Source organism: Aedes albopictus, chromosome 1 (genome assembly GCF_035046485.1).
Source record: "Aedes albopictus strain Foshan chromosome 1, AalbF5, whole genome shotgun sequence".
NCBI lineage: Eukaryota > Metazoa > Arthropoda > Insecta > Diptera > Culicidae > Aedes > Aedes albopictus.
Window position 1 is genome coordinate 216,259,845 of NC_085136.1, and position 25,989 is coordinate 216,285,833.

At 43.6% G+C, this 25,989-nt stretch overlaps 1 protein-coding gene across 2 annotated transcripts in view; it reads left to right on the forward strand.

The window, feature by feature from the left end:
• LOC109621537 (proteoglycan Cow) overlaps positions 1-25,989 on the forward strand; it is a 626,835-nt gene that overhangs the window by 495,042 nt on the left and 105,804 nt on the right. For both annotated transcript variants that reach the window (XM_062846230.1, XM_062846231.1), the window contains 2 exons: positions 21,924-21,956; positions 22,061-22,569. In XM_062846230.1, the coding sequence (XP_062702214.1) occupies positions 21,924-21,956; positions 22,061-22,569 (542 nt within the window). The remainder of the gene's footprint in view (positions 1-21,923; positions 21,957-22,060; positions 22,570-25,989) is intronic.

A 25,989-nucleotide genomic window follows, 5' to 3' on the forward strand; every position in this document is an offset into this window, starting at 1 on the left:
ATTTTAAACTTCTTTTTTTTTTTTGTTTGAAAGCTATTGAATTGTAGTTTTCAGGAAAAATGCGTTAAAAGGGCTAAAATGTAAAGAGTACTATAAAATATGCAAATATTTTAGTTTTTTCACGTTTTCATGGTCTCGGGACCAAAGAGGTACCCTGGTTTTATAATTTTATCAGGAAATTTGGCGTAACATATCAAAAAATCCGAGATGTATGTTTTTTAGTTTTTGAGATATGATTTTTTGAAAATAAAAGGTCAAATTTTCCCATACAAGACATTTTTTTAAATTTGATTATATTTTGATTCCTTATAATATTATGGATACCAAAACCACCATTGATTTAAAAGCAATACTATGCATAGTTTTATGAGAATTTGCAATTTCAAGCAATTTTAGAGTAGCTAGTACTAAAATATATGACTCTCTATATTCAAAAAGTCATTTCTCAAAAACAAAACAACATACATTTCTGATTTTTTGATATGTTACGCCAAATTTCCTGAATTTTCTGATAAAAATATAAAACCAGGGTACCTCTTTGGTCCCGAGACCATGAAAACGTGAAAAATTTAATAATTTGCATATTTTATAGTACTCTTTTAGCCCCTTTAACGCATTTTTCCTGAAAACTACAATTCAATAGCTTTCAAACAAAAAAAAAGAAGTTTAACTGGTTCAAAAGTTACGATTTTTTGAAAAAAATTAGTTTTGAAAAACCTTAATTTTTTGGACCACCCTATATGAAAAATGGTCACCCTAATGACGAAATAAAAAAAAATACGGGTCTAATTATTTCCGAAGAACTACAATCCCACCAAGTTTCACGACAATCGGAGATGCACTATATCGTTTTTCTATGGAATGGCTGCAAAGTTACATATATACGGTGCGACAAAACTCTAACACCAGATTTTTATGATGGCTATTTATGGTCAATTCAATTAAAATGTCCCAAAGTTTAATTGGTATCCTAAATGTTAGTACTTGTTTATCAATCATCAAGTATCAGACACTCTCATATATCCTTTGGTAATGGCAATCTGAAAGTGGTCTTATTATTTTGTCGTTTCGTATATGTATATATCCGTAACTTTTGATGTAGTGAACAGAACTCAATCAATGTAATACAAATTAAAATTCAAGTAACTCCATGGCGACTGCCAATATTTCAGCTAAATCGGTTCACTAGACACCGAGCATCACATCGGCAGACTTGGCCATTTTGTATGAAAAATGGCTGGTGGTCTTATTGTTTTGTCCGACACTGTACATCAAAGTTGATCTGGTATTCCCTGAACAGCTTGTTTCATGGACAGATCGTATTTAACAGAGGAACTGTCATTAGTGAAGTGTACACGAGAAGGATTATAACTTGGTAGACTTATGTCAGACGACGAGAACAGATAGATTCTCATGAATTTTAAGTGTTCAGACTGAGCATTTCTTCGAAGATTTCAATAACAAGTGCGTATCTCACTCCACACTTGATAAGTAAGCTTAGCGAGAGCTCCCAGAAGCGGTTCTAGAGAGGTTTCACCTCTACCAGGACCTCTAGGCTCGCATTATGCGTTGAGTGCATACCAGCCGAGGGTAATATGCAAACAACGGTATTGAATTCGTTCCAACTTTATTAGGTGGCAGTTTGCTGCTGAGAGGAAACAGAAAGAGCCATACTCGAGAACAGAAAGAAAAGTCGTTTTTTTAAGTTTTATAAGGTCTTCCGAGTGCACACCCCACCATGTTCCGGTAATTGTGCGTAGAAAATTGATCCTATGTTGACATTTTTGCACCAAATACATGGTTTGGGTACCCCAAGTGCCTTTTTAATCAAACCAGACCCCAAGGTATTTCGAAGTCAAAGACTGGCCGATTTCAGATGCCAAAAGACTAATTTTCAATTGGGATGAATTCCGCTTTCTAGAAAAAAAAACAACCAATTGAGTTTTTTGCGGAGCAAACTCTATCCCCAAATCTCTTGCCCAGCCGGAGAGGTTATTTAGGGAATTTTGCAATGGTCTTTGCAACATTTCTGCATGTGGGCCTTTTAAAGAAACCACAGCATCATCTGCAAGTTGTCTCAGCGTGCATTGGTCTTCCAATTGTCAATGTCTTTCACATAGAAATTATAAAGCAAGGGACTTAACATGAGCCTTGGGGTAGGCCCATGTAGCTAATTCTGGAAGTGTCAGTTGTCCAAGATTGAAGCTCATATGTTTTTCTGACAACAAAGTATACAAGAAATCGTTTATAGTTCCTGGTAGTCCACTATTGTACAGTTTTTCGGACAATATTCCTATGGAAACTGAATCGAAAGCGCCCTTAATGTCCAAGAAAACTGAAGCCAATTGCTCCTTTTCCGAAAAGGGCCAGTTGGATATCTGATTAAAAAAAGCAACGCTAGACAATCGTTAGTTCCTTTGCCCTTGCGAAACCCGAATTCTGTATTTGAAATCAAGTTATTCGAATCGTCCCAAAGGTCGAGTCGCGATAGGATCATTTTTTTCCAACAATTTCCTTAAACATGATAACATAGCAATTGGGCGGTATGAATTCAGGCCAAACATGTCTAAAGGTCCCATCTGCAGAAGAGAGGCTCTTTTTGGTTTCCCGCTCTTTCGTTAGTATCTCAGCTGTTTATTTGTATTATGATTGTCTCCTTGCATTGGACGATAGTCAAAACAACCCTTTTTTGATTAGTACTGCAAAAATAATTGAAAAGTGTACCATTACATTGCAATAATTGAAAGAGAAAATGAACAAAGAGAGCCCCTCAAATGCAGATAGGACCTATTGAAATGTTTGACCTGAATTATGATCAGACGCTGGTTTACCAGGCTTTTGAATAGCTTTTACTTTGACCTGTCTTCATTCATGGCGGAACAATGTTGTTCTCCATGAATGAGTTGAACAGGTCTAGTAATCGTCTTTTCGCGATATCTGGGAGATTCTTAAGAAGATTGAACTTGATCATATCGCGTCCTGGAGCGGAGTTATTTGATGAAAGAAGAGGTCATGGTAAGATTTGATCCATTGTATGATGATTGTTATGTTGTGAATTAGGTTAAGTAATTCAATAAGACCAAAATTGGTCAGTTGGAGTATCAATAATAAATAAATAAACAAATAAATAAAAGATAAATAATACAACAAACGACCAAAATGCTTAGGTTGTCCATTTTACCCCCACAACCCCAATATATTTTCTCGGACTAAAAAAACTTCAATTTATAAATTCCGCTAAACCAAAATGTCAGGTCCATTTGTCCCGAACGGAAGTGTTGTCTACTGCCCTTGAACCTCGAGCTGTTACCTGCAGAGCATGCGAATGGGCTGGTGTATGAAGAATATTCACGTTTCTAAGTGCAACCGGGTGAAACTTCATAAAATAATCCCACAGATTTATGAAACCGTGAAACGTAATTACACGATGCGGCTCCAGCCTGAATGGTTCTCAGACGTTGCTTGTTTTGCTTTTGTATGGGTCGCACACAGTGCACGGGGTAAAATCAACGTTACCAGGAAACGGAGGCCATTATGTTATTGTATGGAATGTGATCTACTGACGGAGTTGTAAAGCTTTGCTTATGGCATTCATTTATGTATTTTGAGACGTAATATGAAAGTCATTTTGAAATCACTATTCTGAAGGGTAATCATAAAAAAAATAAATCGGTGCAGACTGGTCGGTGAAGCGTACCTGAAGGAATAGAATAGACCCCCTTGTGGTGCTTAACATCTTTTCGAACAATTCCTAAACCCTACTTCAGCATGGAATCGGTCGGGCTATGACCAAGTCCTACAACTTGTATTCCTCTTTGAATTTCTCCGGGAGGTTCTTCCACATTCCTACCAGTATTTTCCAAGATTCGAGCATTTCTTTCTCGGATTGCTCTTTGAGAATCCTTTCTCTCCTGGAGGTTTTTATTAGGATTTCTTCCAAAGGGGATTTCCACTTTTCCTCCCTGAGTTCTTCGAGGAATTCATCTTAGAGTTTCTTCTGCGTTTTCTCCCGAAAGTGATGGAGTCCCTTTTTGGATTTCCTCCACAGGTTTTGCTGTATTGCTCTTTGCGTCCATCAAGTGATTTCTTTCGAAGTTCCTCATATTAATTTTTCAAGAAATTTCCGTCACTTTTTTACTATTTCCCTAGTGTAAATTTCCCTTCGAGATTTCTGCAGAATCTGTGGCTGATATTTTTATGGAACTATTCACACGATTTTTTTCAAGTTTTTTTTATGGCTTTTCCACACACAGCATTTTCCAGGATTTTTGCTGTGACTACTTACTTACTTTCAGTCCTGGGCACCCACGGTGGTGCAGAGGGCCGAATTGAAAGATTTCCATCTTGGGCGAATGCCAGCCATCGCCTTGACCTGTGGCCAAGTCAAATTTCTGTCGACTTTCTTTGTTGAGGCTGCGCCGCTATGCGCCTCTGGGTCAGCTTCTGCGGCGATGTCCTGCTGGGTTCCGATCTAACGCTTGCTTGCAGATTTCGTTTCTGCCCCTGCGTAGAGTGTGGCCGACCCACCTCCACTTTCGCTCCAGAATTTCTGTCGCTATTGGATTTAGATGACATCGACGATGGAGCTCCACGTTGAAGATCCAATTGTGAGGCCACCATGCACGAAGTATATACCGCAGGCATCTGTTGATGAAGACCTGCAGCCGTTGCGTGTTCTCCACTAATACACACCAGGTTTCACTGGCGTATAGCAGCACAGATTTCACGTTCGAGTTAAAAATACGGATTTTGATGCGTCGTCTGATCTGGTTGTTTTTCCATACATTTCTTAAACTCGTAAAAGCAGCCCTCGCCTTCTTGATCCGTGCACCTATGTCGATCTTGGTGCCGGCATCGGCCGCCATTTGGCTACCAAGATATTGGAAGCTTTCAACATTCTCCACTGATTGCCAAACTACCGAAAAGCTGGAAGGGTTGAGCGTGTTTACATCCAACGATTTGGTCATGTTAACGTTGATGGTAGGACCTGCCGATGAGAAGCGATTAGCAAGATCAAACAACTTGCTCTGCATATCAGAGCGCCGTTGAGTTAGGATAGCAACGTCATCAACAGAAATTCGAAGTCATTTAGGTTCTCCATGGTAATGATCTGCCACAGCAATCCACGATTTGGTTCACGGTCAATCGCACCTACCAAGATCTCATCGATTGCGATGAGGAAGAGTAGCGCTTATAGTATACACCTTTGCCTCACTCCAGCAACGACCCGGATGGGATCGGAAAAAAAACACCGTTATGCAATACGAAAATGCCCTGTACTGTGCTTCAATGAGGCCGATGATTTTCTCAGGGAGACCCTTGCGCCTGAGGGCTCTCCACATGTTTCCGTGATTGAGACGGTCGAAAGTTTTTTCGTTATCAATGAGTACCAGGTAGAGAGATTCTCGGAATTCATTGATTTGCTCCACAATGATACGGAGCGTGACAATATGGTCCACACAAGATCGTCCGGAACGGAATCCTGCATGCTGCCGTCGGAGAGTTGCGTCAATCTCCTGTATCCGGTTAAGGATCACTTTGCAGAGGACTTTGAGAACGATACACAGTGACATGATGCCCCGCCAATTATCGCATACAGTCAGGTCACCCTTTTTGGGCACCTTTTCTAAGATGCCTTGCATTCAGTTGGCCGGAAATGCCACGGTTTCCCATATGTTGCAGAATAATTGATGCAGCAGTTGTGCGGATACTACGGGGTCAGCTTTGGGCATCTCAGCTGATATGCGATCGACCGCTGGGTCCTATTCGATTGCATGCTACGGATGACTGTTTTTTTCTCCTGCATTGATGGAGCTTCGGTGTTGACACGGGTAATGCGTCGAACCCTTGGCGATTCATGCTGGAGTGTTGATGGCGCGGTGATACTTCAAAAAGGTTTCCAAAGTGCTCGAACCAGCGTTCCAACTGGTCAACCGGGTTGGTCAGTAACTGTCCAGATGTGTCTTTCACGGCCATCGTAGCATTCATCTTAGTCCCACTAAGGCGACGTGAAACATCGCAGAGGAGACGGATGTCGACGGTGTTTGCGGCTTTCTCGCCTTCGTCGGCTAGGGAGTCCGCCCACGCTCTTTTGTCCCGTCTACATGAGCGTTTCATTTCCTTCTCGAGAGCGGAATAGCGCTGATGGGCTACGGCTTTGGCTCCTCGTGTTTTCGATCGCTCTATCGCGACTTTGGCGTTCTTTCGCTCCTCTATCTTCCTCCAGGTATCATGTGGGATCCACTGCTTTCTCCGGGTGCGTAGCTCACCAAAATTATTCTCGCGGGTGGCGATGAAGGCGTTCTTAGGCATCGTACACAAATTACGTAACGCTATAGGGGGAGGGGGGGGAGTCTAGCTTAGCGTTACGAGCCATACAAAATATTTTTGGTTTTCATACAAAAAGCGTTACATGGGAGAGGGGGGGGGAGTCTGAAATCGCTGATTTTAGCGTTACGTAATTTGTGTACCATGCCTTAATGGCGCTCGATTGGTCTTTTACGCTTCCACCTTCTAGAATATCTGCAGCATGATTCTTTAGCTCCTCGACGAAGCACCTTTTAACCGCAGCGTCTTCCACTCGGCGTGTGTTGAACCGGCGCCCGATTTTCTCCTTCTGTCGATGGATCCTAGCAATGCGCAGTCGTATCCCGAGCAGAGGAAAAAAGCTCAACAATAGCATATTTTGATATGGAGCACAAAAAATGATATTTGTTTGTTTGAGATAAGAGATAAAAGTACTGAAAATAATATCTCAATTTTACTCCTGCGACATCATCATCATAGCACATTTAGCTCTTGGTAAGATCTAACCAATAGCAGTGAGCTATTTGATTGATCTTCAAATATCATATTTTGCTATTGGTTAGATGGTTCAAGAACAAATTTTTGCTATTATTTTCAGTACTTTTACCTCTTATCTCAAACAAACCAATATCACATTTTGATCTTCAGTACTTTAACTCGCCGATTAGGAGATGATGGTCGGACGCAATGTCGGCGCTACGTTTGTTCCGCACATCAAGAAGACTCCGTCTCCATTTTCGGCTGATGCAGATGTGGTCGATTTGGTTTTCCGTGACGCTATCACGGGAAACCCATGTCACTTTGTGCACTGGTCGATGAAGAAAGAGCGATCCCCCAATCACCATATCATTGTTGCCACAAAACTCTGCAAACAGCTCTCCGTTTTCGCTCATTTCTCCGAGACCATGGCGTCCCATGACATGCTCATAGTCCGAGTTGTCGGAACCAACCTTTGCGTTGAAGTCGCCCATGAACGCAAGTCTATAAATGTCTGACGGAAGAGGTGAGAGTGTCGAGGTGAGGGCTCTTAGGGGCCGTCCATAAACCACGTGGTCTTTGGGGTCGTTTAGGTCAAAAACTATGCTCCATCGAAATTTTTGAATTTTTGTATTAACGAAAGACAACAACGTAGGGGAAGGGGGTTCAGAATATCTAGGAAAATGATCACGTGGTTAGCCGAATAGGTCCTTCGGCCGAGTAGGTATCAGGTATCAGGTATCAGAAGGCCGGCTCCAGAGGCACGTTATCCTCCATTTGGGACATTTGTGCCATCGCCAAAATAACAGCCTATTTCATCATCTACCTGAGGGAAAAGGAAGGAAAAAAGGATTTGGATGGGGATAGGGACAGGTAGGGAAATAGGAAAAATACCCTGGAAGAGGGTACTAACGCACAAGCGTACCACAATGGGTTCAAACAGCGCCCTGAAAAGGGCACTGTAATAACGCATAAAGCGAAAGAGAGCCTATAGCTCTTTACCACAGCGGGTTAAGAACAACAGAATATCCTGAAGATTCAGGTTTCTGAAGTCAGTTTCACTTAATAAGTGTTTACCGAATACTCGGAAACGCAGTTGCGCGAAAACTGGACAGTTACATATCAAATGATACGAAGTTCCATAATCGGATTCACAGCTATCACAGGCAAATGAATCAGCTTGCTGAATATTCGCCATGTGATAGCTGAGTCGGCAGTGGCCAGTCAATGCTTTGACCAGCATGCTGCAATTCTGCTTAGACAGATTAGTTAGATACTTCGCCACCCGTAGAGATGGCTCAGCACTATACAATTTGGTTTGACGACATGACTCCAAACTATTCCAATATTGTCTGTGTTGAGTGACAGCCCAGGTGTGAATCTGAAGCTTAATCCAACACTTCGATATCGGAATAGCTGGCTCAGGGCCAATGAAGTCATGTGATGCTCCAGAGCGAGCTAACTCATCAGCCAATTCATTTCCAGCGATGGAAGAATGACCATGTACCCATAGAAGGTGAACAGCGTTTGCTGAATTCAGCTCCTCGATTTGAGTTCGACAAGCGATAACTATCTTCGACCTGGAGTTGGCCGAAGCAAGTGCTTTAATAGCAGCCTGGCTATCTGAACAGAAGTATATTACTTTGCCCATTACGTGCTGCTGAAGTGCTGATTGCACTCCGCACATAAGAGCAAAGATTTCGGCCTGAAAAACGGTACAGTGTCTACCAAGTGAATAAGACTGATACAGCCTTAGCTCACGAGAATAAACACCAGCACCTGCTCGACCTTCGAGAAGGGAGCCATCAGTGTAACATACGATGCCGTCTGAAATACTTCTTTCCAGATAACCAGATGTCCACTCTTCCCGGGAAGGGAATTTCGTGGAAAATGTCCTATACGGAAAATTACAAGCAATTGTAAGATCACTTGGAGCAAGGACTACTTTGTCCCAATTCACCAAAAGTGGAAACAACGAGGTGTGTGTTGAACTGTGGTTCACAGGAGTTTCCTCTAGTAAACCGAGTACCCATAGGCGGTAAGTGCAAGAAAGTGCTTCTTGTTTGAGATGACTGTGTAGTGGGGCAACGTCAAAGAGAACTTCGAGCGCTGCCGTGGGAGTTGAAGAGAACGCTCCAGACATCGCCATTAAGCACATCCTTTGGAGATGGCCTAACTTTGATTGGACCGTTCTCACTTTGCCCTTTTGCCACCACACAAGACATCCATACGCCAATATTGGCCGAACAACAGTTGTGTAGATCCATTTGATATACTTGGGTTTTAGACCCCAAGTTGTACCAAAGGTTCGCCGGCATTGCCCGAAGGCCATACAAGCTTTCTTGATTCTGAACTCATCATGAGGTGTCCAGGAAAGCTTGGAATCAAGAATGACTCCAACGTACTTTACCTGTTCAGTCACATTGATTTCAGAATCAAAGAGACGTAAAGTTCGAACACCATTACGGTTTCGCTTTTCCGTGAAAAGAACAATAGATGTTTTACTCGACTATGGCCCGACTATGGCCCGAAAGGCCATATTGGCGACACCAACCCTCAACCACCTGAAGAGCGTTTTGCATCAGGTCGAAAAGGGTGCTGATGCACATACCGACTAACAATGTTAGGTAGTCGTCGGCAAAACCATAAGTAGGAAAACCGCTATCATTGAGTTGCCTCAATAGCGTATCTGCTACGAGATTCCATAAAAATGGTGATAAGACTCCCCCTTGGGGGCATCCACAAACACTCAATTTCCTAATCGCCGCTTGACGCAATGTCGAGAAAAGATGTCGGTTTTTGAGCATTTGGTGAATCCAATTGGAAATCATTGGAGATATACCATGACCCCGTGCGGCTTCCAATATGGCATCGAAAGGCACGTTGTCAAAGGCACCCTTGATATCTAAGAAAACACCCAAGCAGGATTGCTTTTGAGCGAATGCCTTCTCGATATCGTAAACAACTTTGTGTAAAAGAGTCACAGTGGACTTTCCAGATTGGTAAGCATGTTGGTTCACATGAAGAGGCACATTGGCCAGATGAACATCACGGATGTGATGATCGACTATGCGTTCTAAGCATTTCAGAAGAAAAGAGGTCAAACTGATAGGTCTGAAGCTCTTTGCTTCTTCATACGACGCGCGACCCACTTTCGGAATAAACTTCACAGTAATATCCCGCCAGGTTTTGGGAATATACCCTGTAGCAAAACTGCAAACAAGTAGTTGTTTCAAAACATGTTTGAAATGATCAAATCCCTTCTGAAGCAAAATAGGATAAATCCCATCTGCCCCAGGAGATTTGAAAGGAGCAAAGCTATTAAGTGCCCATTCAATCGATTCCAGTGAATCAAAATTCAACCATCGCGCAACAATAATGACAATGTCGCAACCTGTATTTGTTGCGACAAACAAACTCATGCGACATAAGTTTGTCCCAACTTGAAAATAATAGGATTAACATCGTACACCACGAGTTTAGAGATTTTTAAGCCTTGCATTGCGATTTTCGAACGGTAACTTCGAGTCGGTAAACACTACAACTCTGGTAAAGCTCTATCATTAAACAGTTTCGACTTTGGGTTAGCAATAATTGATTATTCACGAGTTGAAAAGTACGCAACAAATTCAGCTTCCGTTTTGTCTGCAACAAAAAAATTCGAGATCATGTCATTATCTGTTACCAGTAGGGATAAAGAGTAATCGTCGCACCTTCTTTGTTGCTTGTTTTGTGCCTCTTTTGTCTGACAATTCTCTTCACTGATCGATTCTAAAGTTATGATACTCCTAGCCGAAGCTAAAGAATCATAACTACAAGAAAAGACATCAGGTTCATCCGAAGATGTAATATCCACACATCCGGGGAAGTGTGTACTGAATAAACATTCTAAAACTTCCTCATCAGAGGAAGTGAAATCACCATTTGGCAAACGAAGTTCGTTCACTTGAAAATCCTTAGATTTTGCAAGGATTTTGTTCAATCGACTGGCTTCACTCAGACTGGAAACATTTGTACAAAGGTTTTTCCAGCCGGATCGTTCAGCAGACCGAAGAGCTTTCTGGTAGGCCTTGCGAGCCGACCTGAAAGCCTCCGATCCAGCCGAACGTCGTCTGTTCCAACTCTTTCTACATTGTTTCCTGAGTTTCGCCAGATCGGAGTTCCACCAAGGGGTTCCTCTTGTGGTCTTCACAGACCGCAGAGGGCAGGCTTCTTCAAAAGCTTCCATGATGAAGGCCGTTGTAGTATCAACGGCATCATCTAAATCACTTGGAGTGTCAATTGATGGTGAGTATCCATGAAATTTGGCTGCAACCAGATCGGTAAAGAGATCCCAGTTGGTTGACCGGGGATTCCTGAAACGCAAAGTTTGCGAAGTAACATTCACATGTTCAAACAAGATGTAACGATGGTCAGATAAAGCTTCTTCATCTGGCACATGCCAATTGGTCAGCTCATGACTAATTCTGCTAGAGCAAAGCGTTATGTCTAACACTTCCTCTCTACCAGATACCATGAAGGTTGGGCGGTTGCCTATGTTAAGTAATCCACGATCTGTACTACTTAAGTATTCCATCAAACTGGAGCCACCCCTAGTCAGGTCTAGCCCCCCTTGTGGTGCTTAGCATCTTATCGAACAATTCCTAAACCCTACTTCAGCATGGAATCGGTCGGGCTATGACCAAGTCCTACAACTTGTATTCTCTTTGAATTTCTCCGGTAGGTTCTTCCACATTCCTACCAGCATTTTCCAAGATTCGAGCAATTCTTTCTCGGATTGTTCTTTGAGAATTCTTTCTCTCCTGGAGGTTTTTACTAGGATTTCTTCCAAAGGGGATTTCCACATTTCCTCCCTTAGTTTTCCGAGGAATTTATCTTGGAGTTTCTTCTGTGATTTCTAAAGAAAGTGATGGACTCCCTTTTTGGATTTCCTCCACAGGTTTTGCTGTATTGCTCTTTGCGTCCATCAAGTGATTTCTTTCGAAGTTCCTCATATTAATTTTTCAAGAAATTTCCGTCACTTTTTTACTATTTCCCTAGTGTAAATTTCCCTTCGAGATTTCTGCAGAATCTGTGGCTGATATTTTTATGGAACTATTCACACGATTTTTTTCAAGTTTTTTTTATGGCTTTTCCACACACAGCATTTTCCAGGATTTTTGCTGTGACTACTTACTTACTTTCAGTCCTGGGCACCCACGGTGGTGCAGAGGGCCGAATTGAAAGATTTCCATCTTGGGCGAATGCCAGCCATCGCCTTGACCTGTGGCCAAGTCAAATTTCTGTCGACTTTCTTTGTTGAGGCTGCGCCGCTATGCGCCTCTGGGTCAGCTTCTGCGGCGATGTCCTGCTGGGTTCCGATCTAACGCTTGCTTGCAGATTTCGTTTCTGCCCCTGCATAGAGTGTGGCCGACCCACCTCCACTTTCGCTCCAGAATTTCTGTCGCTATTGGATTTAGATGACATCGACGATGGAGCTCCACGTTGAAGATCCAATTGTGAGGCCACCATGCACGAAGTATATACCGCAGGCATCTGTTGATGAAGACCTGCAGCCGTTGCGTGTTCTCCACTAATACACACCAGGTTTCACTGGCGTATAGCAGCACAGATTTCACGTTCGAGTTAAAAATACGGATTTTGATGCGTCGTCTGATCTGGTTGTTTTTCCATACATTTCTTAAACTCGTAAAAGCAGCCCTCGCCTTCTTGATCCGTGCACCTATGTCGATCTTGGTGCCGGCATCGGCCGCCATTTGGCTACCAAGATATTGGAAGCTTTCAACATTCTCCACTGATTGCCAAACTACCGAAAAGCTGGAAGGGTTGAGCGTGTTTACATCCAACGATTTGGTCATGTTAACGTTGATGGTAGGACCTGCCGATGAGAAGCGATTAGCAAGATCAAACAACTTGCTCTGCATATCAGAGCGCCGTTGAGTTAGGATAGCAACGTCATCAACAGAAATTCGAAGTCATTTAGGTTCTCCATGGTAATGATCTGCCACAGCAATCCACGATTTGGTTCACGGTCAATCGCACCTACCAAGATCTCATCGATTGCGATGAGGAAGAGTAGCGCTTATAGTATACACCTTTGCCTCACTCCAGCAACGACCCGGATGGGATCGGAAAAAAAACACCGTTATGCAATACGAAAATGCCCTGTACTGTGCTTCAATGAGGCCGATGATTTTCTCAGGGAGACCCTTGCGCCTGAGGGCTCTCCACATGTTTCCGTGATTGAGACGGTCGAAAGTTTTTTCGTTATCAATGAGTACCAGGTAGAGAGATTCTCGGAATTCATTGATTTGCTCCACAATGATACGGAGCGTGACAATATGGTCCACACAAGATCGTCCGGAACGGAATCCTGCATGCTGCCGTCGGAGAGTTGCGTCAATCTCCTGTATCCGGTTAAGGATCACTTTGCAGAGGACTTTGAGAACGATACACAGTGACATGATGCCCCGCCAATTATCGCATACAGTCAGGTCACCCTTTTTGGGCACCTTTTCTAAGATGCCTTGCATTCAGTTGGCCGGAAATGCCACGGTTTCCCATATGTTGCAGAATAATTGATGCAGCAGTTGTGCGGATACTACGGGGTCAGCTTTGGGCATCTCAGCTGATATGCGATCGACCGCTGGGTCCTATTCGATTGCATGCTACGGATGACTGTTTTTTTCTCCTGCATTGATGGAGCTTCGGTGTTGACACGGGTAATGCGTCGAACCCTTGGCGATTCATGCTGGAGTGTTGATGGCGCGGTGATACTTCAAAAAGGTTTCCAAAGTGCTCGAACCAGCGTTCCAACTGGTCAACCGGGTTGGTCAGTAACTGTCCAGATGTGTCTTTCACGGCCATCGTAGCATTCATCTTAGTCCCACTAAGGCGACGTGAAACATCGCAGAGGAGACGGATGTCGACGGTGTTTGCGGCTTTCTCGCCTTCGTCGGCTAGGGAGTCCGCCCACGCTCTTTTGTCCCGTCTACATGAGCGTTTCATTTCCTTCTCGAGAGCGGAATAGCGCTGATGGGCTACGGCTTTGGCTCCTCGTGTTTTCGATCGCTCTATCGCGACTTTGGCGTTCTTTCGCTCCTCTATCTTCCTCCAGGTATCATGTGGGATCCACTGCTTTCTCCGGGTGCGTAGCTCACCAAAATTATTCTCGCGGGTGGCGATGAAGGCGTTCTTAGGCATCGTACACAAATTACGTAACGCTATAGGGGGAGGGGGGGGAGTCTAGCTTAGCGTTACGAGCCATACAAAATATTTTTGGTTTTCATACAAAAAGCGTTACATGGGAGAGGGGGGGGGAGTCTGAAATCGCTGATTTTAGCGTTACGTAATTTGTGTACCATGCCTTAATGGCGCTCGATTGGTCTTTTACGCTTCCACCTTCTAGAATATCTGCAGCATGATTCTTTAGCTCCTCGACGAAGCACCTTTTAACCGCAGCGTCTTCCACTCGGCGTGTGTTGAACCGGCGCCCGATTTTCTCCTTCTGTCGATGGATCCTAGCAATGCGCAGTCGTATCCCGAGCAGAGGAAAAAAGCTCAACAATAGCATATTTTGATATGGAGCACAAAAAATGATATTTGTTTGTTTGAGATAAGAGATAAAAGTACTGAAAATAATATCTCAATTTTACTCCTGCGACATCATCATCATAGCACATTTAGCTCTTGGTAAGATCTAACCAATAGCAGTGAGCTATTTGATTGATCTTCAAATATCATATTTTGCTATTGGTTAGATGGTTCAAGAACAAATTTTTGCTATTATTTTCAGTACTTTTACCTCTTATCTCAAACAAACCAATATCACATTTTGATCTTCAGTACTTTAACTCTGCCCGGGATCTCGCCGATTAGGAGATGATGGTCGGACGCAATGTCGGCGCTACGTTTGTTCCGCACATCAAGAAGACTCCGTCTCCATTTTCGGCTGATGCAGATGTGGTCGATTTGGTTTTCCGTGACGCTATCACGGGAAACCCATGTCACTTTGTGCACTGGTCGATGAAGAAAGAGCGATCCCCCAATCACCATATCATTGTTGCCACAAAACTCTGCAAACAGCTCTCCGTTTTCGCTCATTTCTCCGAGACCATGGCGTCCCATGACATGCTCATAGTCCGAGTTGTCGGAACCAACCTTTGCGTTGAAGTCGCCCATGAACGCAAGTCTATAAATGTCTGACGGAAGAGGTGAGAGTGTCGAGGTGAGGGCTCTTAGGGGCCGTCCATAAACCACGTGGTCTTTGGGGTCGTTTAGGTCAAAAACTATGCTCCATCGAAATTTTTGAATTTTTGTATTAACGAAAGACAACAACGTAGGGGAAGGGGGTTCAGAATATCTAGGAAAATGATCACGTGGTTAGCCGAATAGGTCCTTCGGCCGAGTAGGTATCAGGTATCAGGTATCAGAAGGCCGGCTCCAGAGGCACGTTATCCTCCATTTGGGACATTTGTGCCATCGCCAAAATAACAGCCTATTTCATCATCTACCTGAGGGAAAAGGAAGGAAAAAAGGATTTGGATGGGGATAGGGACAGGTAGGGAAATAGGAAAAATACCCTGGAAGAGGGTACTAACGCACAAGCGTACCACAATGGGTTCAAACAGCGCCCTGAAAAGGGCACTGTAATAACGCATAAAGCGAAAGAGAGCCTATAGCTCTTTACCACAGCGGGTTAAGAACAACAGAATATCCTGAAGATTCAGGTTTCTGAAGTCAGTTTCACTTAATAAGTGTTTACCGAATACTCGGAAACGCAGTTGCGCGAAAACTGGACAGTTACATATCAAATGATACGAAGTTCCATAATCGGATTCACAGCTATCACAGGCAAATGAATCAGCTTGCTGAATATTCGCCATGTGATAGCTGAGTCGGCAGTGGCCAGTCAATGCTTTGACCAGCATGCTGCAATTCTGCTTAGACAGATTTGTTAGATACTTCGCCACCCGTAGAGATGGCTCAGCACTATACAATTTGGTTTGACGACATGACTCCAAACTATTCCAATATTGTCTGTGTTGAGTGACAGCCCAGGTGTGAATCTGAAGCTTAATCCAACACTTCGATATCGGAATAGCTGGCTCAGGGCCAATGAAGTCATGTGATGCTCCAGAGCGAGCTAACTCATCAGCCAATTCATTTCCAGCGATGGAAGAATGACCATGTACCCATAGAAGGTGAACAGCGTTTGCTGAATTCAGCTCCTCGATTTGAGTTCGACAAGCGATAACTATCTTCGACCTGGAGTTGGCCGAAGCAAGTGCTTTAATAGCAGCCTAGCTATCTGAACAGAAGTATATTACTTTGCCCATTACGTGCTGCTGAAGTGCTGATTGCACTCCGCACATAAGAGCAAAGATTTCGGCCTGAAAAACGGTACAGTGTCTACCAAGTGAATAAGACTGATACAGCCTTAGCTCACGAGAATAAACACCAGCACCTGCTCGACCTTCGAGAAGGGAGCCATCAGTGTAACATACGATGCCGTCTGAAATACTTCTTTCCAGATAACCAGATGTCCACTCTTCCCGGGGAGGGAATTTCGTGGAAAATGTCCTATATGGAAAATTACAAGCAATTGTAAGATCACTTGGAGCAAGGACAATTTTGTCCCAATTCACCAAAAGTGGAAACAACGAGGTGTGTGTTGAACTGCGGTTCACAGGAGTTTCCTCTAGTAAACCGAGTACCCGTAACCGGTAAGTGCAAGAAAGGGCTTCTTGTTTGAGATGAATGTGTAGTGGGGCAACGTCAAAGAGAACTTCTAGCGCTGCCGTAGGAGTTGAAGAGAACGCTCCAGACATCGCCATTAAGCACATCCTTTGGAGATGGCCTAATTTTGATTGGACCGTTCTCACTTCACCCTTTTGCCACCACACAAGACATCCATAAGCCAATATTGGCCGAACCACAGTTGTGTAAATCCATTTGATATACTTGGGTTTTAGACCCCAAGTTGTACCAAAAGTACGCCGGCATTGCCCGAAGGCCATACAAGCTTTCTTGATTCTGAACTCAATGTGAGGTGTCCAGGAAAGCTTGGAATCAAGAATGACTCCAACGTACTTTACCTGTTCAGTCACATCGATTTCAGAATCAAAGAGACGCAAAGGTTGAACGCCATTACGGTTTCGCCTTTCCGTGAAAAGAACAATAGATGTTTTACTCGGATTAACCGAAAGGCCATATTGGCGACACCAACCCTCAACTACCTGAAGGGCGTTTTGCATCAGGTCGAAAAGGGTGCTGATGCACATACCAACTAACAATGTTAGGTAGTCGTCGGCAAAACCATAAGTAGGAAAACCGCTATTATTGAGTTGCCTCAATAGCGTATCTGCTACGAGATTCCACAAAAGCGGTGATAAGACTCCCCCTTGGGGGCATCCACAAACACTCAATTTCCTAATCCCTGCTAGACGCAATGTCGAGAAGAGATATCGGTTTTTGAGCATTTGGTGAATCCAATTGGAAATCATTGGAGATATACCATGACTACGTGCGGCTTCCAATATGGCATCGAAAGGCACGTTGTCAAAAGCACCCTCGATATCTAAGAAAACACCCAAACAAGATTGCTTTTGAGCGAATGCTTTCTCGATATCGTAAACAACCTTGTGTAAAAGAGTCACAGTGGACTTACCAGATTGGTAGGCATGTTGGTTCACATGAAGAGGCACGTTGGCCAGATGAACATCACGGATATGATGATCCACAATGCGTTCTAAGCATTTCAGAAGAAAAGAGGTCAAACTGATAGGTCTGAAACTCTTTGCTTCTTCATACGACGCACGACCCACTTTCGGAATAAACTTTACAGTAATATCCCTCCAGGATTTGGGAATATACCCTGTAGCAAAACTGCAAACAAGTAGTTTTTTCAAAACATGTTTGAAATAATCAAATCCCTTCTGAAGCAAAATAGGATAAATCCCATCTGCCCCAGGAGATTTGAAAGGAGCAAAGCTATTAAGAGCCCACTCAATCGATTCTATAGTTACAATACTCCGAGCCGAAGCTAAAGAATCATAACTACAAGAAAAGACATCAGGATCATCCGAAGATGTAATATCCACACATCAAGCCCGTGCACAAGGGGGGGGGTTTTGGGGGTTAAACCCCTCCCATTACCGACGCTTTTTACACTAGGCGCCCCTCCGCCTTTTGCCGAAATTGGCAAAAACCCCTCCCTTGGCGCCACTTCTGTGCACGGGCCTGCCACACATCCAGGGAAGTGTGTGCTGAATAAGCATTCCAGAACTTCCTCATCAGAGGAAGTCAGATCGCCATTTGGCAAACGAAGTTCGTTCACCCGGAAATCCTTAGATTTCGCAAGGATTTTGTTTAACCGACTGACTTCACTCAAGCTGGAAACATTTGTACAAAGGTTTTTCCAGCCGGATCGTTCAGCAGACCGAAGAGCTTTCCTGTAGGCCTTGCGAGCCGACCTGAAAGCCTCCGAACCAGCCGAACGTCGTCTGTTCCAACTCTTTCTACATTGTTTCCTGAGTTTCGCCAGATCAGAGTTCCACCAAGGGGTTCCTCTTGTGATCTTCACAGACCGTAGAGGGCATGCTTCTTCAAAAGCTTCCATGATCAAGGTCGTTGTAGTATCAACGGCATCATCTAAATCACTTGGAGTGTCAATGGATGGTGAATATCCATGAAATTTGGCTGCAACCAAATCAGTATAAAGATCCCAGTTTGTTGACCGAGGATTCCTGAAACGCAATGTTTGCGAAGTAACATTTAAATGTTCAAAAAAGATATAGCGATGGTCAGATAAAGATTCTTCATCTGACACATGCCAATTGGTCAGCTCGTGACTAATTCTGCTAGAGCAAAGCGTTATATCTAACACTTCCTCTCTAGCAGATACCATGAAGGTTGGGCGGTTGCCTATGTTAAGTAATGCAAGATCTGTACTACTTAAGTACTCCATCAAACTGGAGCCTCTCAAGTTAATGTCTGAGCTGCCCCAGATGATATGGTGAGCATTAGCATCACTGCCAACAATTAGCGGAAGGCCTTTTGAAGTGCAGTATGCGATGACTTGTTTGAAAGCATCCGTAGGGGATGGTTCATCATGTGGTAAATACACAGAACAATAGACGTATTTCCTGTTGAGGTTTCCAACAGATACATCAATTGTGATAGCACATACATCGCTGGTGGTTAGTTCAGAGATGAGTGTAGCAACTATTGCGTTGTTGACAAGCACACAGGCTCGAGGCATGACACGCGAGTTTGCCATTTCATGTTTACTGAAAGTGGTAAACACCGGGTTCACAAGGTTTCCTAGATAGAAATTTCCCTTACGAAAGTAAGGTTCTTGTACCAAGGCCACTTGGGCTGTACCATTTTGCATAAGTCTGCAAAGATTGATCGTCGCTGTTCTTTTATGCTGAAGATTGATCTGAGCTATCCTAACCGTAGCCACTACTCAAACTAGGTAAGATTAAACTCTTCGCAACAGCAGCACAACAAAGAACAGCAACAATAAAACCAAATCGGTATCGATTGGAAAACGCCAAAGGCGAGGATACACAGAATACACTGTGTAAATCGCATAATGCGAAACCATATAGGTGAAAATTTAAACTAATTAACAACATCTTCATAATCCCGCCCTTATTTAGCCTCAAGTGAGACTAAAGAAGGGCAGCTGATTGTCTCGGAGAAACACAAGGTCCACTGCACTATTGCTCCGGTTAGCGCAGTAAGGGCTACATACTGTGGAGGGCGCCCTGGTACTCCACAGGCTCCGTTAGCGGTTAGGTTTTTATTAGACCCCCCTAGCCATTCATTCCTAGGCACGGTAAGCATAAAGCCGCATCACACCATGAATTAGGGGTCACCTGTTGGTGGATTCTTACCACCGGAACAGGCGGTCCGTAGTGTTATTCTTAGCCAATTGAGACAATCGCTACCGACACTACACAGCTATCTAGGCTGATCGAGAAAAGAAGTTAATATTGATGATCAACTTCATACGGACTCGAACAGCCGACGCAATGTCGGCGCTACGTTTGTTCCGCACATCAAGAAGACTCCGTCTCCATTTTCGGCTGATGCAGATGTGGTCGATTTGGTTTTCCGTGACGCTATCACGGGAAACCCATGTCACTTTGTGCACTGGTCGATGAAGAAAGAGCGATCCCCCAATCACCATATCATTGTTGCCACAAAACTCTGCAAACAGCTCTCCGTTTTCGCTCATTTCTCCGAGACCATGGCGTCCCATGACATGCTCATAGTCCGAGTGGTTAGCCGAATAGGTCCTTCGGCCGAGTAGGTCCTTCGGCCGAGTAGGTCCTTCGGCCGAGTAGGTCCTTCGGCCGAGTAGGTCCTTCGGCCGAGTAGGTCCTTCGGCCGAGTAGGTCCTTCGGCCGAGTAGGTCCTTCGGCCGAGTAGGTCCTTCGGCCGAGTAGGTCCTTCGGCCGAGTAGGTCCTTCGGCCGAGTAGGTCCTTCGGCCGAGTAGGTCCTTCGGCCGAGTAGGTCCTTCGGCCGAGTAGGTCCTTCGGCCGAGTAGGTCCTTCGGCCGAGTAGGTCCTTCGGCCGAGTAGGTCCTTCGGCCGAGTAGGTCCTTCGGCCGAGTAGGTCCTTCGGCCGAGTAGGTCCTTCGGCCGAGTAGGTCCTTCGGCCGACTAGGTCCTTCGGCCGACTAGGTCCTTCGGCCGACTAGGTCCTTCGGCCGACTAGGTCCTTCGGCCGACTAGGTCCTTCGGCCGACTAGGTCCTTCGGCCGACTAGGTCCTTCGGCCGACTAGGTCCTTCGGCCGACTAGGTCCTTCGGCAAAATAATAATAATAATAACAGATAGTTGGCATGAAGCTTATTTTAAACTGCTGTTACGAATAGTTCCATCTTCACCCATGGGGTTCGCAACTATCGCTATTCGCTACCAACCTAGAAACAGAACTAGCTGAACAGCATTTTCTTAAGCTGAAGTTTGCTTAAGAATGGCTTGTTCCACTCTTATGCAGCAAAAATATTTGTTTTTTTTTTATCATTACTCGCGTCCAGCCAATTGCTGCAAGTTTTCTTGACAGTGTTTTTCGAAAACAAAAAATAATGCAAAATTAACGTTGCCTTTGCAGGGTTTGCTTGTGAATTAGGACTTTCCGTTATTGGCCAATGGCGCCGACCGTGCTGTTGCACATCTCTTACAATGAGTCGCCCTTCATCGGAGCCTTCCTTTAGAGCAGCCAACAACGACGGCGAGCGCAATCAAATCGATGAAAAGCATTTTTCGCATTTTCATCCCTCTTCCAGCAAGACCAGTCTGCCAGCCAGCCCAACAGCTAAAAAGAAGGCAGTTTTTCCCCCATCCAACCCCTTTCGGTGCGGTGGTGGTGTTGTTTTTCTTGTTGCGGTAAAACTACGGAACCGGAAATAGAGATGTCTGAATGGGGGGTTCTCCCGCTCTGTTTCGAACTTTGCGGTTTTGGTGTGGTGGCGATAAAAGCGGGCGATAGAGGAAGGGTAGGTAGGTGCCCTCTGTTTACAACAAATGCTGGTAAATATGAACATACCGCAATGGGATGCTGTGGATATAATGTTTTTGCGGTCAGTGGGTTGGGTTTTTAGCTTCTGGCCGTTTTCCGATCCGGTTTATGGATTTTAGGGGCCAGACTGGATTGATCGTGTTCCGTGCGGGTTGACTGCTGATGGATTGTTGCGCTTTTTGTGGTTGAACTTTTCGGGAGCTAATTATGGTAAACAGGAGTGTTTGAAGATGATTAATGAGGCCAAGTGTGAAATCGAGCGCTTTGGTGTTCAAATGTTAGTGAACATCAAGCTTATGGAGCCGTTTGTATGACTGGGTCAAACAAAGAGGAATCGGTAGCTCTTTGGAGTGACCTAAGCTCATTAGCACTAATATTCGTATTAGCGTAGAGGAATTCATACAAATTCGTGGGTTGTATAATCCTAAACTATTTTATGAAGGTTTATCTAATCCGGTCGTGTTCGAAGCACAGACTAGCTCATCAATATATTTAAAACAAAGCTAGAAATCTCAAACCTCCTTAATTTATTTGAATACCTGTCAAATACCTCAAACGAAGTCATTTGTAAAATGCTAATCTTTTTCTTCTCTACATTGTTTCAGATTTATCAATAGCTACAACACACTTTCTAACAGGTAATTATTTTCACTTCAATTGGATGCATTTTTTTGTAAATGTTCAGTAAATACTTCAATCTCTCATCAATCATTTCATGTTTTTTCTCAAATGCGAATTTCAGAGACGAGATTATCACCAAGAGCAAATACCTAGAAGAAGAGGAAGCCAAGCGGAAAATCGAAGCGGAAGCAGCCGAATCTGGCCTTATTAATGGAGCCAGTAACGTTGGTCCCAGCAGTGGCAGCAGTTCCAGCAACAGTGGCAATCTCGATTCCAGTTCCAGTGATGGTAACATTGGTGGAAGTGGCATAGGCAGCGGCATCAGCAGCAGCAGCAACAGCAACTCCAACAGTGGTAGCTCCAGCAGCAATAGCGAAGGAGATGATTTGCTACAACGTGATCAGGAAGATCCGGACGACGAAAGTTCCGCCCAAGACGACGACGTTTTCTATGACAGCGATGGCGGCGAGAAGGAGGAAGAAAACTGCAAACCCTGCCCGGTGGTGAAGCCGACGTTCCTCTGCGGAAGCGATAACCGAACTTACTCGTCCCTGTGCCGGATGGAATACCACAATTGCATCCACGGCAGCTTTGTCAAGGTCAACTGCAAGGGATTCTGCCCGTGCAAAGGTGAGTGTAAAGATTCTATTTTTTTTACTCAGTTGTAGTGGGCCTCCTTCGAAAACAATGACCATAAAATGCTGTGATTTCGAATTAATTGAAGCTAAGTATCGCCGAAAGTCAAAAGTTTTCCTCGGTGACTTCACAAATCATCAGAAGATACAATATTAACATTCAACAGAAAATCTCCCTCACAATTTTCATCGAGCATGTAAATCAAACGACCTTCTGCTGAAACTTTCATCATCATTCCACCGACTGCCTACCCAACGCCATTCCGGTGGAGAAAATTTAAAATTCATTGCGATTACTTACTGTCATATTCCACACCCTTGCCCACCACCACCACTTGCTTCGCTGTTCGGTATCGCGTCCTTAATGTGAGCCTATAGACCACTTTCCACCGGGGTAGACGGATAAAAAGCAGCACACTTTTACTTGTAAAAGCTAAGCCGTTTTTTCTCTCGTCCGTTATCTTGCCACGGGTGCATAATCTGGCGTCCAGGCGGCAGTGGTTCCTGATCTTTCCGAAGAATTTCATGAGAGTTGTGTTGATTGTTTTGAAATAACCAACCCAATTGCCAATTTTACCAGATTTTGTAATGAAAAGAACATTCTCACATTTTCAGAGCAGAATACCTAAAAATTAACAGAATTTTGCTGACTCCCAATCCAATGTAGACGATTGCCGCCTGTTGGGACAGCAAAGACAAATTCGGACGTTCTTGTAGCACCCTGTCGCACCTGAATGCTGATTTATCGTCTTCAGAACATCCTCCGACCCGTATTGCTCGAAGTTTACTTCAGCGGTACCACCAACTTCTAGAACCGCCAGCATCGCCACTGACCGAACCAGCACTCCTGCACTGGCTGTCATTACTTCGGCACATCGTACACGTCCATCTCGTCCTGGGAACACGCTCTCATCCATCCTTTTCGAATCCGGCCTTCCACCATTACCACAAGATCTCCAACCTGGACAGATTTGTAGTCCTTGAACCACTTGGTGTGCTTGGTGATCGTTGACACCCACCCACCGAGCCAAACATCTGTCCTACAGCTGCTTACATAGGTCCCAGTTACAGCATGCCATCACGATCTTTTCAACCGGTTCCCTAGCCGGCTGGTTGGTATCGCTGGTGCTAAGGATTAGGAAGCAGTTCGGGGTAAGCGCTTCTTGCTCCTCGAAGTAGATTGGTAGGTAAATAAGTGGCCTCGAGTTAATGATAGATTCTGCCTCAATCAGTAGCGTACGAAGTGTCTCATTGTCCTGTTTGTCACCGGCAGTGTTGGTAAAAATACAAATTCTCAAATCTCATGGTTGAGTTGTTTCACGCACGATTCTTGACTCGCTAAACTCACCGCCGAAAAAAATCATGAGTTGACTCATGATTTTACTCATTGCTTTATTTCTTGGCGATCTTATCATTTTCAAGAATATGTTTTATATTCTGGGATGTTCTAGGTGTTCCAAACTGTGCTCTAGTGAAGATCTGCAAATCTACAAGAATAATTCTACAATTTTCGCTACAAATAATAGCATTGCATAACCTTCTGGGATCCGTGAAGCTCTTGACATCTACAATGTCATTTATAGACACTATAGGGATATTCCAGGTCAGCCAAACTACCTTGGAGTTCAGGACTTCAGGTCTACACTCGTAACAATAGCCATATCTGTTATACTGAGTAACGTTGCATATTTATCCGTAGTTACTGGAACAATCTGAAGTCTACTAGTTTATTATAAACCTATGGGACATTCAGGGTCGTCTAAACTGTTCTATAATGAAGTCCTCCAAATCTACAAGAAAAACTTCACGTGTTTTCACCACAAATAATAGTATTGCATAATCTGTTGAAATCCGCGAAGGTCTTGAAATCTCAAATGTCATTTGGAGACACTACGACTACACGGATATTCCAGGTCAGCCAAACTATATTGGAGTTCAGGAGTTCAGGTCTACACTCGTAACAATAGCCATATCTGCTATACTGAGTAACGTTGCATATTTATCCATGGTTACTGGATCAATCTGAAGTGTTCTTTTTTATCATAAACCTTTGAGTTTGGACGATATAATGTAGTCCTTCAAATCTACAAGAAAAAATCAAGTAATTTCGTAATAAATAGTATAGCATAATCTGCTGGGATCCGCGAAGCTTTTGAAATCTCAAATGTCATTTAGAGACACAGGTCAGCCAAACTACCTTGGAGTTTAGGACTCCAGGTCTACACTCATAATAATAGCCATATCTACTATACTGAGTAACGTTGCATATTTATCCGTGGTTACTTGACCAATCTGAAGTCTACTTTTTTATCATAAACCTTTGGGACATTCAGGTTCGTCCGAACTGTTCTATAATGAAGTCCTTCAAGATTTTCTTGTAGATGTGTTTTCACCATAAAGAATAGCATAGTTTAATCTGCTGAGATCCGTGAAGCTTTTGAAATCTCAAATGTCATTAAGAGACACTATAGGGATATTCAAGGTCAGCCAAACTTCCTTGGAGAACTTCAGATCTACACTCGTAACATCAGCTATATTTGGCATACTGAGCAACGTTTCATAATCAATCGCGGTGACTGAACCACCTGAAGTCTACTATATATTATTATGAACCTTTGGGACATTGAGGGTCGTCCAAACTATCCTGAAGTTTAACTCTTGATTGTAACAGTAGTTATTATCACAATGAACTTTAATCTGTAATCTGTAATCCCCCTGGCATATCATGAGTCATTTCAAGATAGTTTTGAGATATTCCAGATCAACAACACTACTCCGGAGACCATAGCTTCAGGTCTACACTTGTGATAATAGCTTTTGCCACTACGTTAAGTAGTGTTGCATAATACATTGTACTTAAAAAGTAGTTAGAGGAACAATAAGCGTTGTTATATATTTTTGGGATATTATGGGCTTCCTTACTGCTATGAAGCTTAGTTGATAATAACAACCACTGTAACTTTCAGAAGACTTACTGAACATGAAAGATTACTAATCGTAGCTTTGTATGATGAAAAAAGTTACCCTTTCACCCGTAAACTTTAGCATCTAAACGCTAGAACAGTTTGGATGACCTAGGATACCCGGACTGATCTGATATTGTCTATTAACCTTTCAGAAGTCTTACTGGGCATGATAGATTACAAATCGTAGCTTTGTATAATGAAAGAAGTTACCGTTGCACCCGTAGAATTAAGGATCTAAACTCAAGAATAGGATATCCCGACTGATTTGATATGTTTATTAACCGATCAGATGACTTACTGGACATAGTAGATTACAAATCTTAGCTTTGTATAATGAAAGAAGTTACCGTTACACCCGTAGACTTGAGAATCTAAGCTCAAGAATAGTTTGGATGACCTAGGATATCCCGACTGATCTGTTACTGTCTATTGAACTTTCAGAAGACTTA